At 32.1% G+C, this 15074-nt stretch overlaps 2 protein-coding genes and 1 long non-coding RNA gene across 7 annotated transcripts in view; 2 read left to right on the top strand and 1 right to left on the bottom strand.

Moving 5' to 3' along the window:
* Positions 1-3260, top strand: part of Nost (Nostrin) — a 47007-nt gene extending 43747 nt beyond the window's left edge. For both annotated transcript variants that reach the window (XM_065360458.1, XM_065360457.1), the window contains exons 12-13: positions 2333-2497; positions 2597-3260. In XM_065360458.1, coding sequence (XP_065216530.1) covers positions 2333-2497; positions 2597-2703 — 272 coding nt within the window. In that variant the 3' untranslated portion in view covers positions 2704-3260. The remainder of the gene's footprint in view (positions 1-2332; positions 2498-2596) is intronic.
* LOC135842821 (uncharacterized) overlaps positions 1-12729 on the bottom strand; it is a 72596-nt gene extending 59867 nt beyond the window's left edge. For both annotated transcript variants that reach the window (XR_010558191.1, XR_010558190.1), the window contains exons 1-2: positions 10663-12729; positions 9186-9329 (exon numbers count right to left, since the gene is read on the bottom strand). This is a non-coding gene — a long non-coding RNA (uncharacterized LOC135842821). The remainder of the gene's footprint in view (positions 1-9185; positions 9330-10662) is intronic.
* On the top strand, positions 4669-13905 carry LOC135842819 (cytoglobin-1-like). 3 transcript variants are annotated; one of them, XM_065360466.1, is made up of 4 exons: positions 4669-4810; positions 12729-12841; positions 13266-13491; positions 13627-13905. In XM_065360466.1, exons 1-4 carry the CDS (start codon positions 4748-4750, stop codon positions 13774-13776), a joined length of 552 nt encoding a protein of 183 aa, XP_065216538.1. In that variant the 5' UTR covers positions 4669-4747; the 3' UTR covers positions 13777-13905. The 3 variants fall into 3 exon arrangements, with proteins under 3 accessions (XP_065216538.1, XP_065216539.1, XP_065216540.1); XM_065360467.1 differs by lacking the exon at positions 4669-4810 and adding an exon at positions 5247-5557; XM_065360468.1 differs by lacking the exon at positions 4669-4810 and adding an exon at positions 5815-5996.
* Positions 13906-15074: the final 1169 nt, after the last annotated feature.

Genomic DNA, 15074 nt, shown 5'->3' with positions numbered 1-15074 from the left:
GATGGAATCAACCCCCAAATCAGTTTTTTCATTTTCACCCCGAAGTATGCGTGATATGAAAAAAACGTAGATATGAGAATGTCAAAAATGTTCTACGCAAAATTTTCTACAAAATGTATGGACGCGAACTTTTGCACTTTGAGTCACTTCAAAGGTTACGAACTTGATGAAAACAGTGACGCGTTGAACTCTCTCAGCTGATCATCTAATACATGACTGACAGTTCAAATGCCATCGGTGGTTCATTTTGTATACGAGTAATCCTGACCCCTTCAATCCATGATCCGAATATCTGGCTGATGATTCAAAATATTGTGATCGAAACCCGCTAAAAACTGAACTTAAAATTTCAAAGTTGAGCTTTTTTTTCGATCAAGTTCCCAGAAGTTGCAAATTAACGAAATTTGTCGTGCTTGGGCTTATTAGAAGGGAATTTGCAAGAATGAAATTTAGTCCACAATTTCATTTAGTGTTGTTTATTTTGTACCTTTTTTTCAATAAGAACCTAAATTTTCACTCCTCGGGAATTCGTTTACCTATCTCTTTCACAGTGAAAGTTTTCCACGCCTTTTCATTGGTTCAACTATGTAGCTAAAGAATTCATTGGAAACTAAAAACGCATATGAAATCACTCTGCTGGCTGTTTATATTATCTTTTTAGTGGAAAAACAAAAAATTCACCTCGTTAAACAAAAAACAAAACCAACATTTTAGAAATCAGAGTCGCTAAAAAAAATCTGAATTACCTACTATAATTATTAGGTTGAGGGACGATTCTTCCCAATAAATTTTTTTGAAGGGGAGGGGAAGAATTTTTCAATGTTCAGAAAATCAAAAAGTACATAGGTTCCAATCTACCTGTGCACTTGCAAACTATCACTACAGTAAACATTTTTTGAAAGGTTTTGCTCTCAATTTTTAAGACGGGTCGGGCCATTTTGTTTTTTATATTCAAAGTTGAATTTTCTTGAAAATTATTGACCTCATATTAAAAACAATATATTTTGATCTTGAATTAAAACTGTTCAAAAATGTTTGTCCTCGCTTTCCTTTGGTCAAATGAATTTTTTTCAAGACTAGAATTTCTGGAATCAATACTGTTGTTGGAATTTTTAAAATGTTTAAAGTGGAGAAATTCACTGAGGTCTCGTAAATTCACCCAATTAATCTATTTTCTCTATAAAAGTAGCACACGTCTAAGGCCGTATCTAAGTACATACATATAAAAAAATGAGATTTCAAAATCTTGAGCTATGAAACAGATGAAAAGTTTACGGGACATATTGTATTAAATTTTTATATTCAACAAGCTAGCTCAAAAAGCACAAAAAATCATGAATTTGGAGTTCCATGTAGTACGAACGTCGTTAAAAGTTGTGTAAAATTTTTTGACAATCCTATCGTACTTATTTTGGGGGGGAGGGGGGAGGGACCGGAGAATTGAAGAATAACAGCAGCGTTAATTTTGTGAAGGAAGGGGAAGGGGGAGGTGTAAATCTTGTGTACCCAGACTTAGACCTACCTACATGAGAATAAATACGCGTAACTATCTAAAAAAATTATTTGTTTAGAATTTTAAAAATCTGTCGACACCCTGACTGAGGACTGATGGTTTTTGAAAGGTGGAGGGGGGGGGGGGTCATAGGCAGAGTTGACCGTGATACGAAATTTCATTTTGAAAGTACGAAAGATATGAAAAAATAAGTCACAGGTTTTTGATCAAATTATGTGGGGACCTCCATTTTAAGATGAAAGGCATTCAGAAAAATTCTTGGACTCTGGCGATGCCCCTGGAATAGAATAGGTTCTCAAAGAGGGGCATTTTTTTAAAAAAAATTCGTAGTTTTTTTCGCTGGTGCCTTTACCCAACCTGTTTTGGGAAAAATGGCCCAGTTTCAAAAAATTATATTTTTGTTTCCGCGTCGACTTAGGCCATTTCCAATAAAATCCAAGACTAATTTTAGGGATACTAAGCAATAGAAAATCTGCAAATCGCTTGTTCTACTTGTAGAGTGAATTCCTATAGGTACTTTGAAAACATTTTATTTTCAAATATTTCTCATTGCAAAAACATCGAAAAATATCATTTTTAAAATTCGAAAAATATTTTGAAACACTGCTAAGCTAGTATCAATTTTTTTATCATTATTGTCAATTTCCAAAAAAAAATCGAAAAAATCATAAGTTTTTGTCTATATTTTCTCGTTCTTATTTTTTAACACCCTCAATGACTCAAACAATACACTCGAAAAATCTAGAAATCTTTAACACCCCCTTCTAATCACATACTTTTGCAACTCCACGTCACTATAAAATACAAATAATTTTCCAGATGAATTCTCCAGCCAAGGCAGCAGCGAGAAAGACTTCGAAAGCAATGTATTCACAGTGCTTCCAGATTCCACAGTCAGTACTCCAACTCCATCAGCAGGTGGTCGCTGCAAAGCTCTGTATCACTATACAGCTAACTTATACGACGAATTAAACTTACAACCAGGTACACTACATATTCCTTTTTTAAAAAAATATCCTTCTCATGCTAATTCTAATCCTACCTACTCTTACTCTAAATTAATTCTCACATTACATTTTTCAGGCGATGTAATAAATATCCACGATAAACAACCCGATGGTTGGTGGCTAGGCGAGCTTAACGGTATAGTAGGTATTTTCCCGGCCACATATGTCGAAGAAATCAGTTGATCTGATCGGTTTGATAATCAAAATGCCATATCCATGCATTTTTTTCACACACGAGTCATCGGTTGCGAAAAATTTCAATACTTTTAAGAGTTAATTACAATTTACAACTAGCAAAGGTGAAAAAACAATGCATACAAAACATACCTAAAGTATGCAATTCAATGTATTGCAGTTTGAAGTTCACCTAATTAACGAGTTATTCGAACTATGTTATAAATAATATTATGACATTTCGTTATTGTATACTGTACATAAGAGAGATAGAATTCGTATATGTGAATAATATTGTTGATTTATTTGATATAAGGATATACTTTTTTTTTTACCTCGTTTAATATTTACATAAAAATGTAACTAAACGTAATTACGTGTTGCAGAGAACCAAAGATAAGTTACAAAAATTTTTACAAATTGCGTTACGTTTTTCTTTTGTTTTGTTATACAACATTATACCTTACGAATTACGTTACAATTGAGTTATGTATACGAAAAAAGAAAAAAAAACGAAAAAAAAAAGAATCTTTTTAATAATTAAAAAATTTTCTATTCTTTTTACATTTACGTGTCTTTTTTTTTTTTTACTTTTTCTTGTTTGTTTTGCAAAACCACAAAGTGTATGGATGGAGAGTGGGTCACGTTGCAGTACCTATACAGTACCTGGTACCTACCTAAAGATTACATCTTTCTACCGTTGACCTTTTTTATCTACAGATCAATTTTTCAACTTGAAAGTCGACTTAATTACTCTAAGTACGTTTAGAAAAAAAGGGATAGGTATTTTAGTGTACCAAAAGAGTAAAAACAGAAAAGGGTTTTTTTCAAAAAAAAAAAAAAAAAAAAAACACCAAAAGAAGTTGAAAAAAAAGGCGCCTATATCGATAAAAGAGTTGGCTTTTTCCTAAATTACTCTTTCGTTACACACGCGAACGCGATACAGGTGCTTTAAAATGCGCTTGCTCGCAACGAATTTTTGAAAATTCTTATATTTTTCCAGCCCTCGCGATAAAAGCAAAAAAAAAGCAAAAAAAAATCATAAATAAAAATGACGATTCGACGTAAATTTTTTGCTACCTTATTCACTTCCAAGTGGCTCGTAAACATGATAAATTTATTCGATACTTTTTATACCTCTGTGTATCGTTTATAACTGTTTCGTCTCAACCGAATATCTTCATGTAAAATACACCCCCTCCCACCCCCTCTTGTACTGGTCCATCTTGCAATACGTAGTATTTACTTAGCTCTCTCTCTAGGTAGGTAGGTACCTATGCAAAACGAGAAAAAATCTCAAAGTTGAGTAGAGCGAATTTTAATGCTCATATAAAACTCGTTCAAGGCAACAGATATAAATTTTTATAGTTCAATGAAATATACAAAATCAATATATAGGTTTACCAAAAGCTCGCAATATAAACTAAACTTTTTTTTTGCTAAATTATCTCAGTTTTCCGGGTACCTAAAGAGTACCTTTTCGCATATCAGCAGAAAAAAAAAGCTCGTTATATCCTTCGAGATGGTGCTTCAAGTTATTGAAAAAAAAAAAAATTACGAGCTAAGTTGATTAAAAATTTTTTTGGCCTAATTATACTATTAATAATGTTTTAAAATCGTTTAATATACCAAAGCATCTTTTATATTAAATTTTTTTTTAATTATCGAAGTAATTTAGCAACGGTTATCGCGACCCTTGTATAGTCAAAAATATTCCCCTTTTGAGAATTTGATTTTTTTTCTCGAGATGTTACCAGAGGAAAGGAGAAAAGAAAGGTAGAACGAGCAGGGTTGGCAGGGAAATTGGCGAAGTATAAGACAACATCACGTGAAAAACGTCGAAAATAAATATTAGATAACACGTCTCAAATTCGAGTATCTTTCTGACGTCCTGAGAGAATTAATCAAACACTTCGAGACATGTAATTTCTAAATAAATACCGAGCGAGCACTCAGACAATAGGTTTTTTCAATTTTTTATCGCTCGAGCAAGCTTATTGTTCAATTCACTAGTGTCTTTGACTGAAAACGCAGACAAAAATCACCTACAATCATGATTTTCCGGTGGACTTATTTCATGAAATACTTATTTCAATCTGACGATGAAGATGATTTTGTAAGTATAAATTAAATTTTTTTTAGAAAATCTAATCTTCGATAAGTTATGTCAAAAAGGACCTAAAAATGTTATCTATTTTTAATTTCAAATTATAAAAATTATAACGCTGAATTTTTCGTAAAATGAAACATATTGAACTATTTGAATCAACTATTATCGAACAAGTACGAACATAACGAATAGTATTGTATGATTTTTCAAGTCTGTGCAATATTCTGAAATACCATAATCTTTTCATACGATGAGATAAAAATTACCGATAATTACACCGGCTGATACGTGTACTCTGTCCGTGCATCTCCCCTCCTCCGTCATGATGTTAGCTTTTGGCATTACATAATTAAATAATTCATTAAAAGCTCTGCCCGGTATAAAATAGCGGGGGTACGTACGCATGACGACTTGAAAAAAAGTGTATTTGAGAAAATATATACACGACACGTAGAAGAGAGTCTTTTAGAGTAAACCCATCGTCTGTAATCTTCGGAGTAGTTGTGAATTACACACAGAGAGGTTGTTGCCATTTAATATCCACCATACAGAGAGGCTGAAAGTTGAAACCGCGCATTATACGACTATTTTAAAATTTTATTAATACACGTTCGTCGTAATTATAGTAAACGCGTCGTCGTCCTGTAATAACGTTTTCATTCGATCGAAAAAAATTTCCTCTGTGAAGGAAAATTTTATTTGTGCTATTTTTTTCCCTCTAGCTGCGTGTTTTTTTGAAACCCGAATCGAGAGGCAAGTATCATCAGTGTTTTTCTTTCTACTCGTAAATTTACGTATACGATTTTTATTGCACGTTTTTTTCCTAATTTTTTGGTCGTTTTTTTTTTTGAAAAATTGTTTTTCAAACTCGATGTATATTGTGTAATTTGTTGCATGTATTAGTATACTAGGTAATAACGTCTATATTGATGGCCGATTTATAACTCGTGGCTCGTTAACGCGCGCTTATGTTTGGCTTATTTTTGTCCTGCACGTTTAAACCGAGCAGTGCAGTACGAACACATGCTCGAGATGAGAATTTTTTCGACGATGTGCGTCTTTTAGAAAGAAAATTTCGCGATTTTTAAAATTCAAGTTGTTTGAAATCGATAATGCGATATTTTACGTGATTTAATCGGTCGAAATGTGTAACTAACGAATCTAGAAAAATGAATAAATTCGAATTGTAGAGGTAATTTTCGTGTTTTTTTCAAAGGATTAAAAATTTATCGATTTTTTTTCCACCTGGTTTGAAGTAGGTAATGAGTCGTTGAGTAAGGATGTTGATACTTTTTACTCAGATTTATGCCAAAAAGAGCGAGTCTCCGATGAATTTACTCGTGTAAATGTGGTTTGTGAAATTTCATTCAGCCTTCTGTTTAGTGTATTGGGATTATTCTTATAAATTTAAAAAAATTGCGAGTGATAAAAAATGAAAATTTTTCCTGCAATACTTTTCAAAGTTCATTCGACCGCCTACACACTGTTGAAAAAATTTGATTGAGTTGAGTGCAAATAAGTTTATAGTACCATCGACTGAAGAGGTCACGGTTTGAAAAATTAGCAATTTTATACAAATGTCTTGGGAAGAGCAAACCTATCAAACTCTCGATTCCAGCATTTTTATTAATTTTTTTTTTTTTAGTAAAAAGATGAAAAATAAATCATCCAGAAAATTCTTGATTACGAATTATTTACCAAAATCAAAAAGTAAACAAAAACGATACAGAAAAATATCTATGGAAAACTTATTTTCGATTGAATAAATTGAGTAAAAGTATAATAGACAGGTAGGTACTTGAAGCTTCAAAACATGCACTTGTTTTTTTCCTTCTTGAAATTTTCGAAGAAAAGATTCTAATCAGTTCATTTCTCTTTTTACCTTAAATATCAAAAATGAATAGACATACGTGGGTAGATATTTTTAAATTATATTTTATCATGCCATAGGTATTCGTATTATAAATAGAAAAAAATAGAATCTTTTTCTCTATTTCTCAAAATTGCGAAGAATAAATTTTGGTTTTTTATGGCTCTTTTTTAAAAAAAATCGTTTGAAATTTGTTCTTTAATCGAGATTTGTTTTTTAAATTTACTTTTTCAACTTCGTATAATTATTTCTTCAACGTAAAAAAAATAATCGATAATAATAATTCTGATAAAAATTGGAAAAGTTGAATGAAATTTGAATTTGTGAGGTTACGAAGCCAAAGCCAAAATATGTAAGTAGGTGGTTACGAAAACTTTCACTTAGGTAAAATTATAATTTGGTGAAAATTTTTCGAAGCTCACCCTTCGTTTATTGGATATAAACGAGTTTAGATTTTCATTTTAAATCACATCCTCTAAATTCGAATTAAATTCCGAATGAAATTTTTTTTATTCAATTATTATCGTTATTGAGAAGTTTATTTATTGGGCAAAAATGTGATTCGATTTCACCTTTCTCCTGAAAAAAAATTATTGAGTGAGAATTTGAATTGAATTTGATTTTCAAATAAATATTCGTCCATGTTAATTGTATAAAAATGTGTTTCGATTTCTATTTTAATGACACCTCCCTTGTCTCCTCACCCCTTCGACCCCCAGAAATATCGAAAAAAAATTGAATTAAATTTCAAATTAAAAATCCTCTTTCAAATAATTGGAAAATAATTCGATTTGATTTAAATTTTTAAAAAAATACTCTTTATTTATTGAATAAAAAATTGTAATTCGATTTCAATTTCAAATAACATCCTCTTCTCCTGAAAAAATCTTTGAGTGAGGATTTGAATTTAATTTCGAATAAAAATCCTCTTTTGAATTACAATTATTGCAGAAGAATTTTATTTTATTTTAATTCCACGCACCCTTCGTTTGTGGGTAAAAATGTGCTTTGAGTTTCGATTGCAGTTTTAAACAATATCCCTCCTCCTCCTCCTCCTCCTCCTCCTCCTCAACAAAACCATTGAGTGAAAACTTGAATTGAATTTTAAATAAAAATCGTTCTTTGAATCCAAATCCTTGAGTGGGGATTTGAATTGAATTTGAAATGAAAATCGTTCTTTGAATTCAAATCATTAAGTGAGGATTTGAATTGAATTTTTTATGAAAATCCTCTTTTGAATGATCGAGGAAGAATTCTAATTGACCTCAATTCAATTCCAAGTGTTTTTTGAAGCGGAAAAAAAAGAAGATGAAAAGCTAGTACGCACGCGTCAGAATTAATTTTTTTTTGGGCTGATCAAAAGAAATAATAGGCTGTCAAATCAGTCAAATGATTTGTTGACGATTTTTCCTAATGTTTGAATTTTCGATTGATTATAAATCACAGAATTTTTGGTTTGATTGACAATTTTCGATGGCATTTTTGCACAATTGAAGTTTAATAATTGTTTGAAATTGTGTAAAATTGTCCTATTTAAATAGTTTTTTTTGTAAGTATTCTTATATATGATGATTATTTAATAATTATGCAATTTATACTCAAATCAAACACAAAGTAAGCAATTAGCGCATGCGCTATTCTATTCTGCCTTTTTTTTAATCAGCCCTTCCCCCTCCCCCCATTAATTTGGTAAAAATGTGCTTCGAGTTTCAATTTCAATATTTTTATATAACGTTCTGTTCTCTAGAAAAAATTATTGAGTAAAAATTTAATTTGAATTTCAAATAAAAATCTTCCTTTGAATTATTGAAAGAAATTTTACATTTGATTTTAATTTTCAAAAAAAAATCATCCTTTGTTTACTGTATAAAAATTTGATTCGAAACCAGAATTCAATTTCAGATTATATCCCCTCCCTTACAAATCTCATCCTTCGTTTTTTGGGTAAAAATGTAATTCGAATTCAATTTTGATAACACCCCTTTCTGCCCCCTCCTAAAAGAAAAAATTTTGAGCAAAAATTCAATTCGAATTTCAACTGAACATCTCCTTTTGAAAGAAAGAATTGATTTTAATTTAAAAATTAAAATTCACACTTGATTCTTTCAGTAAAAATAAGTTCGAATTCGAAAATTGAAAACCCAAATTTTCCCATTTTGAGTCAGAATTTGTTTGTACCTATTCTAATTTTCAAATTTGTCTCTATTTTTTGTACATGTATTTAAAAACCTTTTGAAGGGGGAGGGGGGTACTCTTGATATAAAATCTGGACCCTGCGAGACCACGAATTTTCTCAGACCACCCTTAAAAATTCATTACTGGCATCTTCAAATTTTGTTCGCGTTTTGCGGGACAAAATTAGACAAAATTTAAACGAAAATGCAAAAATGTGTACAGAAGATCAGTCACGATTTTTTTTTTTGGTCGAATTATTCGTCCTAATTAAGTGTAGGCACAGAGTTAGTATAGTGAAAGGGGGGGGGTTATGAAGGAGGAATAGTTAATACTTACTTTTCGTGCACAATTTCACTGAGATCCTTCGATTCAATTTGTTTTATGGACTGGTTCGCCAAATCGCAGGGTTTTGAAGTTCATTTTTTTGTGTCTTCTTCTCCTCTTTACTATGAATTTTTTCTCTCGACGTTTTTGTTCCAACTGTAAAAAAAAAAAAAAATGAAAAAATTTTCAGGAGAAAAACGACATTTTAGGGAAAAATAGAGAAGATAATCAGGAAATTAATAATTTTGCAATGCAGGTGTATCTACTTAGGTAAGTGAGCAAATAATACGTAATGCGGAGCATAAAATGATTTAATAATACAGCATTTGTTAAAAATTCAGGAAAAAATTACGTACGATAAGACAAATTAAAATTCATTTAAAATCACACATAGCGTCTCTCATCACATCGCACTGAATTGCAAGGAGCAATTTCTCAATCATAGGTACCTACTTACAAAATTATAAATTGCTAATTTATTCATTTTTTCTCTCGCATTATCTATTTACTTTATAACATGCGAAAAAAAATCTTCTAATTTTATTATTGGAAGTATTCCATAAAATTATTCAGCTTTTTAATCGGACATAATTATAAATAATTGGTAATTAATCTTGAAAACAAATCTTGTTATTCTCCAAGTTAATAGCTTTTTATATTTTGAGATCGAGAATATCATATAAGTAGGTAGTAGGTCTAGGTACCTAGCGAAATACACCACAGAATAGAAAATGGTTAATGTCGTAAATTGGTTAAAAAATAAACCACATCTTGAGACTGCGGTCTGGTTTTTTTGGAAAAACTTGAATTAAAAACTACAACGTCATTTGGTCAATTGAAAAACAAACTACTCCTCCCTTCATTTCTTTCTACTTATTAAAAAATCTCGTACCTTTTGTCATGATGATGCGAATATGTATAGGTAGGTAGGTGAACTAGGTAGATAGATAAGCATAATTAATACCTACTTCTCAGATAAGCATAAAAAAAAATTCTTTGAAGTTTTCAACATAAAACGACGAGATGAGATTGGAAAAATCACCTACAATATAATGATTTCGTTTTAAAATTTGAATGCAATTTTGTTCCCAATTAACCAACTAGATACCACATTTATTTTTTCAAACACCTCTAAACTCTGTGTGAATGCATCGATAATTATTTCATGTCGTATATTTTCTCGTCATTTTTTATGAATCTCGAATCTCGACAACTACACGGTTCAGTGTTTTTTTAAGTGGACGCACGAGAAATACTAACTATACAATTATTATCAATACGGATTCATTTACACAATGACCTTTCAACTCGTTCATTGATAATTTGTTGACTTTAAATTTTAAATGACGACTACGCCTCTATACTATCGAATTGTACAGAAATTGTACATACATATTCGGTAGTTTCTTAGAAATATATTCATAAAAAAAAACTCGCATAATTACGTCATTCATGCGGACTGGTAAACATAACGTACGTATAAAATTACCGTAAAAACAAAAACTGTCAAAATAATGCTTTCATTTTGTGGTGAGATTACCAAACAAAATCCATCGAGTGATATAATTTGATAACGTGTTTTTGACGTTGCTATATTCGATATAGACACTTCTTTCGAGTAGGAACCTGAAAATAAAAAGTGGCATGTGATACAAAAGGCCTTTAAAATACTTATATACCTTCGCATTGAAAACTATATAAGTAGGTATCAGAACGGTGGCGTATCTTACTCTCAGTCGTCAAAAATAATTCGCAGCATTGAACACGCGTGTACTTTATTAAATAAGTTGACCTTCTTGGAACCAGTATCGTATGAGAAAATGATCGAATTTCAATTTTGTTTTTCTCATTCTCGTAATTAAGCGATTCGTTATGTAGCAACGGAGCTTCCTTATTGATCAATTGACAGACCTCCGATAGGGTACTTCGGCGTTGATCTTCGCGTACGGTATGAGATGAAAATGCGACTAGACGCCGCCGGAGGCTCACCAAACGACCAAATCGACCTGTAAAATGATCCTCGTCGCGATATTAATTATCCTAAATGAATCCACATGTTGCCGTTTGGCGAATACCATAACAGCTAAAGTCACTGTCACGCGATGCTGAGTTCGCATCTAATTAATAAAAAATAAAATCACCCCTTCTCGCTTCTGCTCGAAAAAAAATGGAAAAAAATTGTAATTATTATTACGCTCGATCATTATTACGGTGAGAATTTTGTTAATTCGTCAACCTTGACCGATTATGGTACGTTTTAGAGAGAGATTCGCGAATATCGCGCCACTGGACTATAGGATCCCATAGGCATAAAACGTCGCGTCGCATCGCATCGGTCAAGTCAATTTCAATAATTTAATTTTCTTTAATTCGTCTCTCTTTGTCGTACTCTTAGTTAAATTGACCAAGGTCATAACTATTTGGTATTTCTTAAATAAACTTATCAAGAATTTACAGCTTCCGGTTGCTTTTGTGTATTGAAAAGCCTCATCTCGGAGTAGGTACCTATTTTAACATCAAACGGTAGCTTTTCTTTTTAATCTGATGATTACTCGCGGTACCTACCTACCTACAATCTGTTTGACATTTCGCGACACGAGCATTAAATGGCGGTAAGACTACGTTATAAATTTTAAACGTGACTGTGTTTGTTTAGTTGGGGAAAAAAACACACATAATCGTTTCTTCGTTCTCGCTGTTCGTAAGTCATATCGTCGTAGTATAGCCCCTTTTTAAATTTTTAACACACTTTCCTCAGTCTAGCGCGTTTACGTTGGAGATGTACTTACATCATACATGAAAAGTACAACACATCGTAGTATTTTATACGCTAGGTAGGTTACACATCGTACTTGTATACTTAGTTATACACGGCCGCAAATTCGCTGTCTTCGAGCACGAATAGGTATGTCACGTGTTTTATCGTACGACATACGTCGAATTTTCGTACATTTTAGCTGCAAAAAAAAAGAACAATTTAATATTATACAACGGTCATATAGTAGGAAAACCGATTAATAATTTTCTTCCTTCAACGCTAAACTTGGCACGCTTTTTTTTCGATCGAGTAACGAGCATCCGCGTACATAAATTTTCAACGGTTTGAAAAAAAATCTCACGTTTCGAATCGTCACCGGCAACGGTATCGTATATAGTATATCGTAGCGATGTGGCGCGCGTATTGAGATGCAACTTGGAAATAATTGATTCGCAAGGACATCGTCAAATAACGTATTTGGATATGATACAAGTTCATTTGGATTCGTTATAGACGATGAAAATTTATAGGTATAAACAAGTAATCGCATGCAAAACACGACCGCTGCTGGTTTGTTTGTCGTCTAGTCTTCGATTACGCGACCGGAGTAAAATGCTGCGAATAAACATACATTACCTATACCTACGTATCGATTTAAATTAAATAATTATAAGTTTTTAGCTTTCGTGTACCTATAATATCTGTCTCGAATCGTTTATCGGTTGATTAATTCGAAATATTCGCGAGTAACGTTGATTTGAGTAGATTCTCTACGATGACTGTTTTCTGAATTCCAGATGACGACCGAATCTAAGAAAATCTTCGCCGATGATGTAGTTAAAGATGTGCAGAGTACTTGGGCTACCATCAATAGTGATCTGCAAGTCGTCGGATATGAAATATTTCAGAGGTGGGTAATTATATACATAATTTACATTATCTATAGGTAGTGGTACAATTGCTGTAGGTGTTTTTCGGATGCTTGTGCATGATTTCAAGTAATCCACCTTTGTTTATCATACCTACTTGTATCTTGTGCGAGTGTGATTCCATTCAAACGATCGACGCTGTGGTTCGAAACATGAAGAACTTCATCGACATCGATCAAACCGTATTTACTCGTGTTCCCTTATACGACGATGTTTTGAACGATACGATAACGATAAACACACGAAATTAAAACAAAACACACCACATAGTATAAACACTCGAATAATAATTTTCCAATTATCATACTTCGTACTTACAAATTATATATGAACCATTACAGTATCAATCCCACGCATCGTATTGAATTATTTACTAAGCACTTGGGCTTTGCTTAAATTTTACAGATTATTCACCGCTTATCCAGATTACCAGAAGCTCTTCAAAGCTTTCTCAAATGTTCCTACCAGTGAATTGAAGAATAACCCACAATACAGTAAACACGCCTTTTCGGTAGCCAACGCTTTGAATTCGTCCATTGAAAATCTCGAAAATGCCGATAAATTGGTCTCTATTCTTACATCGGTGGGCAAGAAACACGTAAAGAGGAACGTTACGGAGAGTCATTACTCGGTAAGTACTTTTATGCTTAGATATGCTTACCTATATAATATAGTAATCTAATATCGTTTCCATTGCGAGATGAGAGATTCCATAAAGTACGTTGGTGTTTTAATTGAATGAATTAACTCGATTGTTTGTTTGCAGAATGTTCAGGTAGTGATCTTGAATACGATCAAAGAATGCCTCGGTGATAAATGCAACGACCAGATAGCGAAGTCTTGGAACGAAGTTGTGTCCGTAGCTGTGTCAACAATCAAGAAAGGAGCTGAAGAAGAAGAGGCTAAATATTTATAATAATACATTCTTACCTTTACCGTCGGTGTTTCGTCTGTTGTCGTAAATGTTTTCATAATCTCAAATGTACTTTGTAAGTTTTTCCTTGTAAAAATTCGCCAATATATGCGATTGATATTCCATAGCAAATTATTAGTTATTCCTCGTATGGTAATCGAATTCACAAGACTCACAAGTCTGAAATCCGAACTGATAAGCAAGTTCGTCCTGGATCCCGAAAGGCTGGAAATGGAGTCCATCTTGTTGCATTGAATTAATTTGGAGGATCACTATGACGTCATTGACGTCACAAGCCGCCATCCGGTAGCAAAACAAAACGTGATTTTTTGAAAACTGGAACTTTGATTAAATTCGAGTGAAAAAATATAAGACCAATTAATTCAGCATTCGACAATAATTTATTCGAATTATGTTGCTCAATTATTACACCATCGTACATCAGTTTTACGGTACTTACAAAACAAATACCTTTTTCATCACTTCACTCAGTCACAAAGTTATATGGCGATTATTTCAAAATGGAAACAAGAAAATTTCATTCGTTTTGATAAACAGTCGATTTTTCTTCTCAAACTGTTCGTAAAAATTATTTCAATTAGTTCCACAATAGATACAGATATATCTACATATATTGTCAAGTTTGAATGAAGTTCACAATATTGAAATAATAATCTCAAATTTTATAGCTTTTCTATTCTTGACATGAATTACAAAATTGCAATTCACCATTACCGCAAATATGATTGAACACTATAAGGAAAGAATGTGCAGCAATGGCTTCTGATAAGTACCTACATAATTCATTCGAAATCAATTTAAAAATCACTCTAAAAATAATCATTTATGCTTATAAAGTTCATAGGTATTTTGAAAAGCTTACAGTAGAAAATGAAATCACAGTACGAGTCCCACAGACAGATGGTTCAAAGGCCTCAAAATTTCGATTTTATTTTTTGGACAATTCCGCCAATAAAAAAAATGAAAACAGGCGGTTAAAATTTTTCTAAATATTTCTACTTACAAAAGGAAAAATTCCAAATTTATTCAAGTCAAAATTTTTCCATTTGGAAAAAGAACCAAGTAGGTAGAGAAAGCAAAAAAAATAAATTGAAAATTCTGTAAAAAAACAAAAAAAAAAAAAAAAAAGGAGAATAGAGGGAAAATGTTGGGGAAAATGTTGACGCAGAACATCGACATCGACCTTTTGATGATGCAGAATTTAAAAAATGCAAAGAAAGCAGGACGTTTTGCAATAATTTTGGAAAAAACAAGTTTTTTTAAATTTTGGCGAAAATAAG

This window comes from Planococcus citri, chromosome 4, assembly GCF_950023065.1.
Source record: "Planococcus citri chromosome 4, ihPlaCitr1.1, whole genome shotgun sequence".
Lineage (NCBI taxonomy): Eukaryota > Metazoa > Arthropoda > Insecta > Hemiptera > Pseudococcidae > Planococcus > Planococcus citri.
Note: the sequence above shows the minus strand (reverse complement) of the source record. Positions and strands in the feature narration are given on the sequence as shown.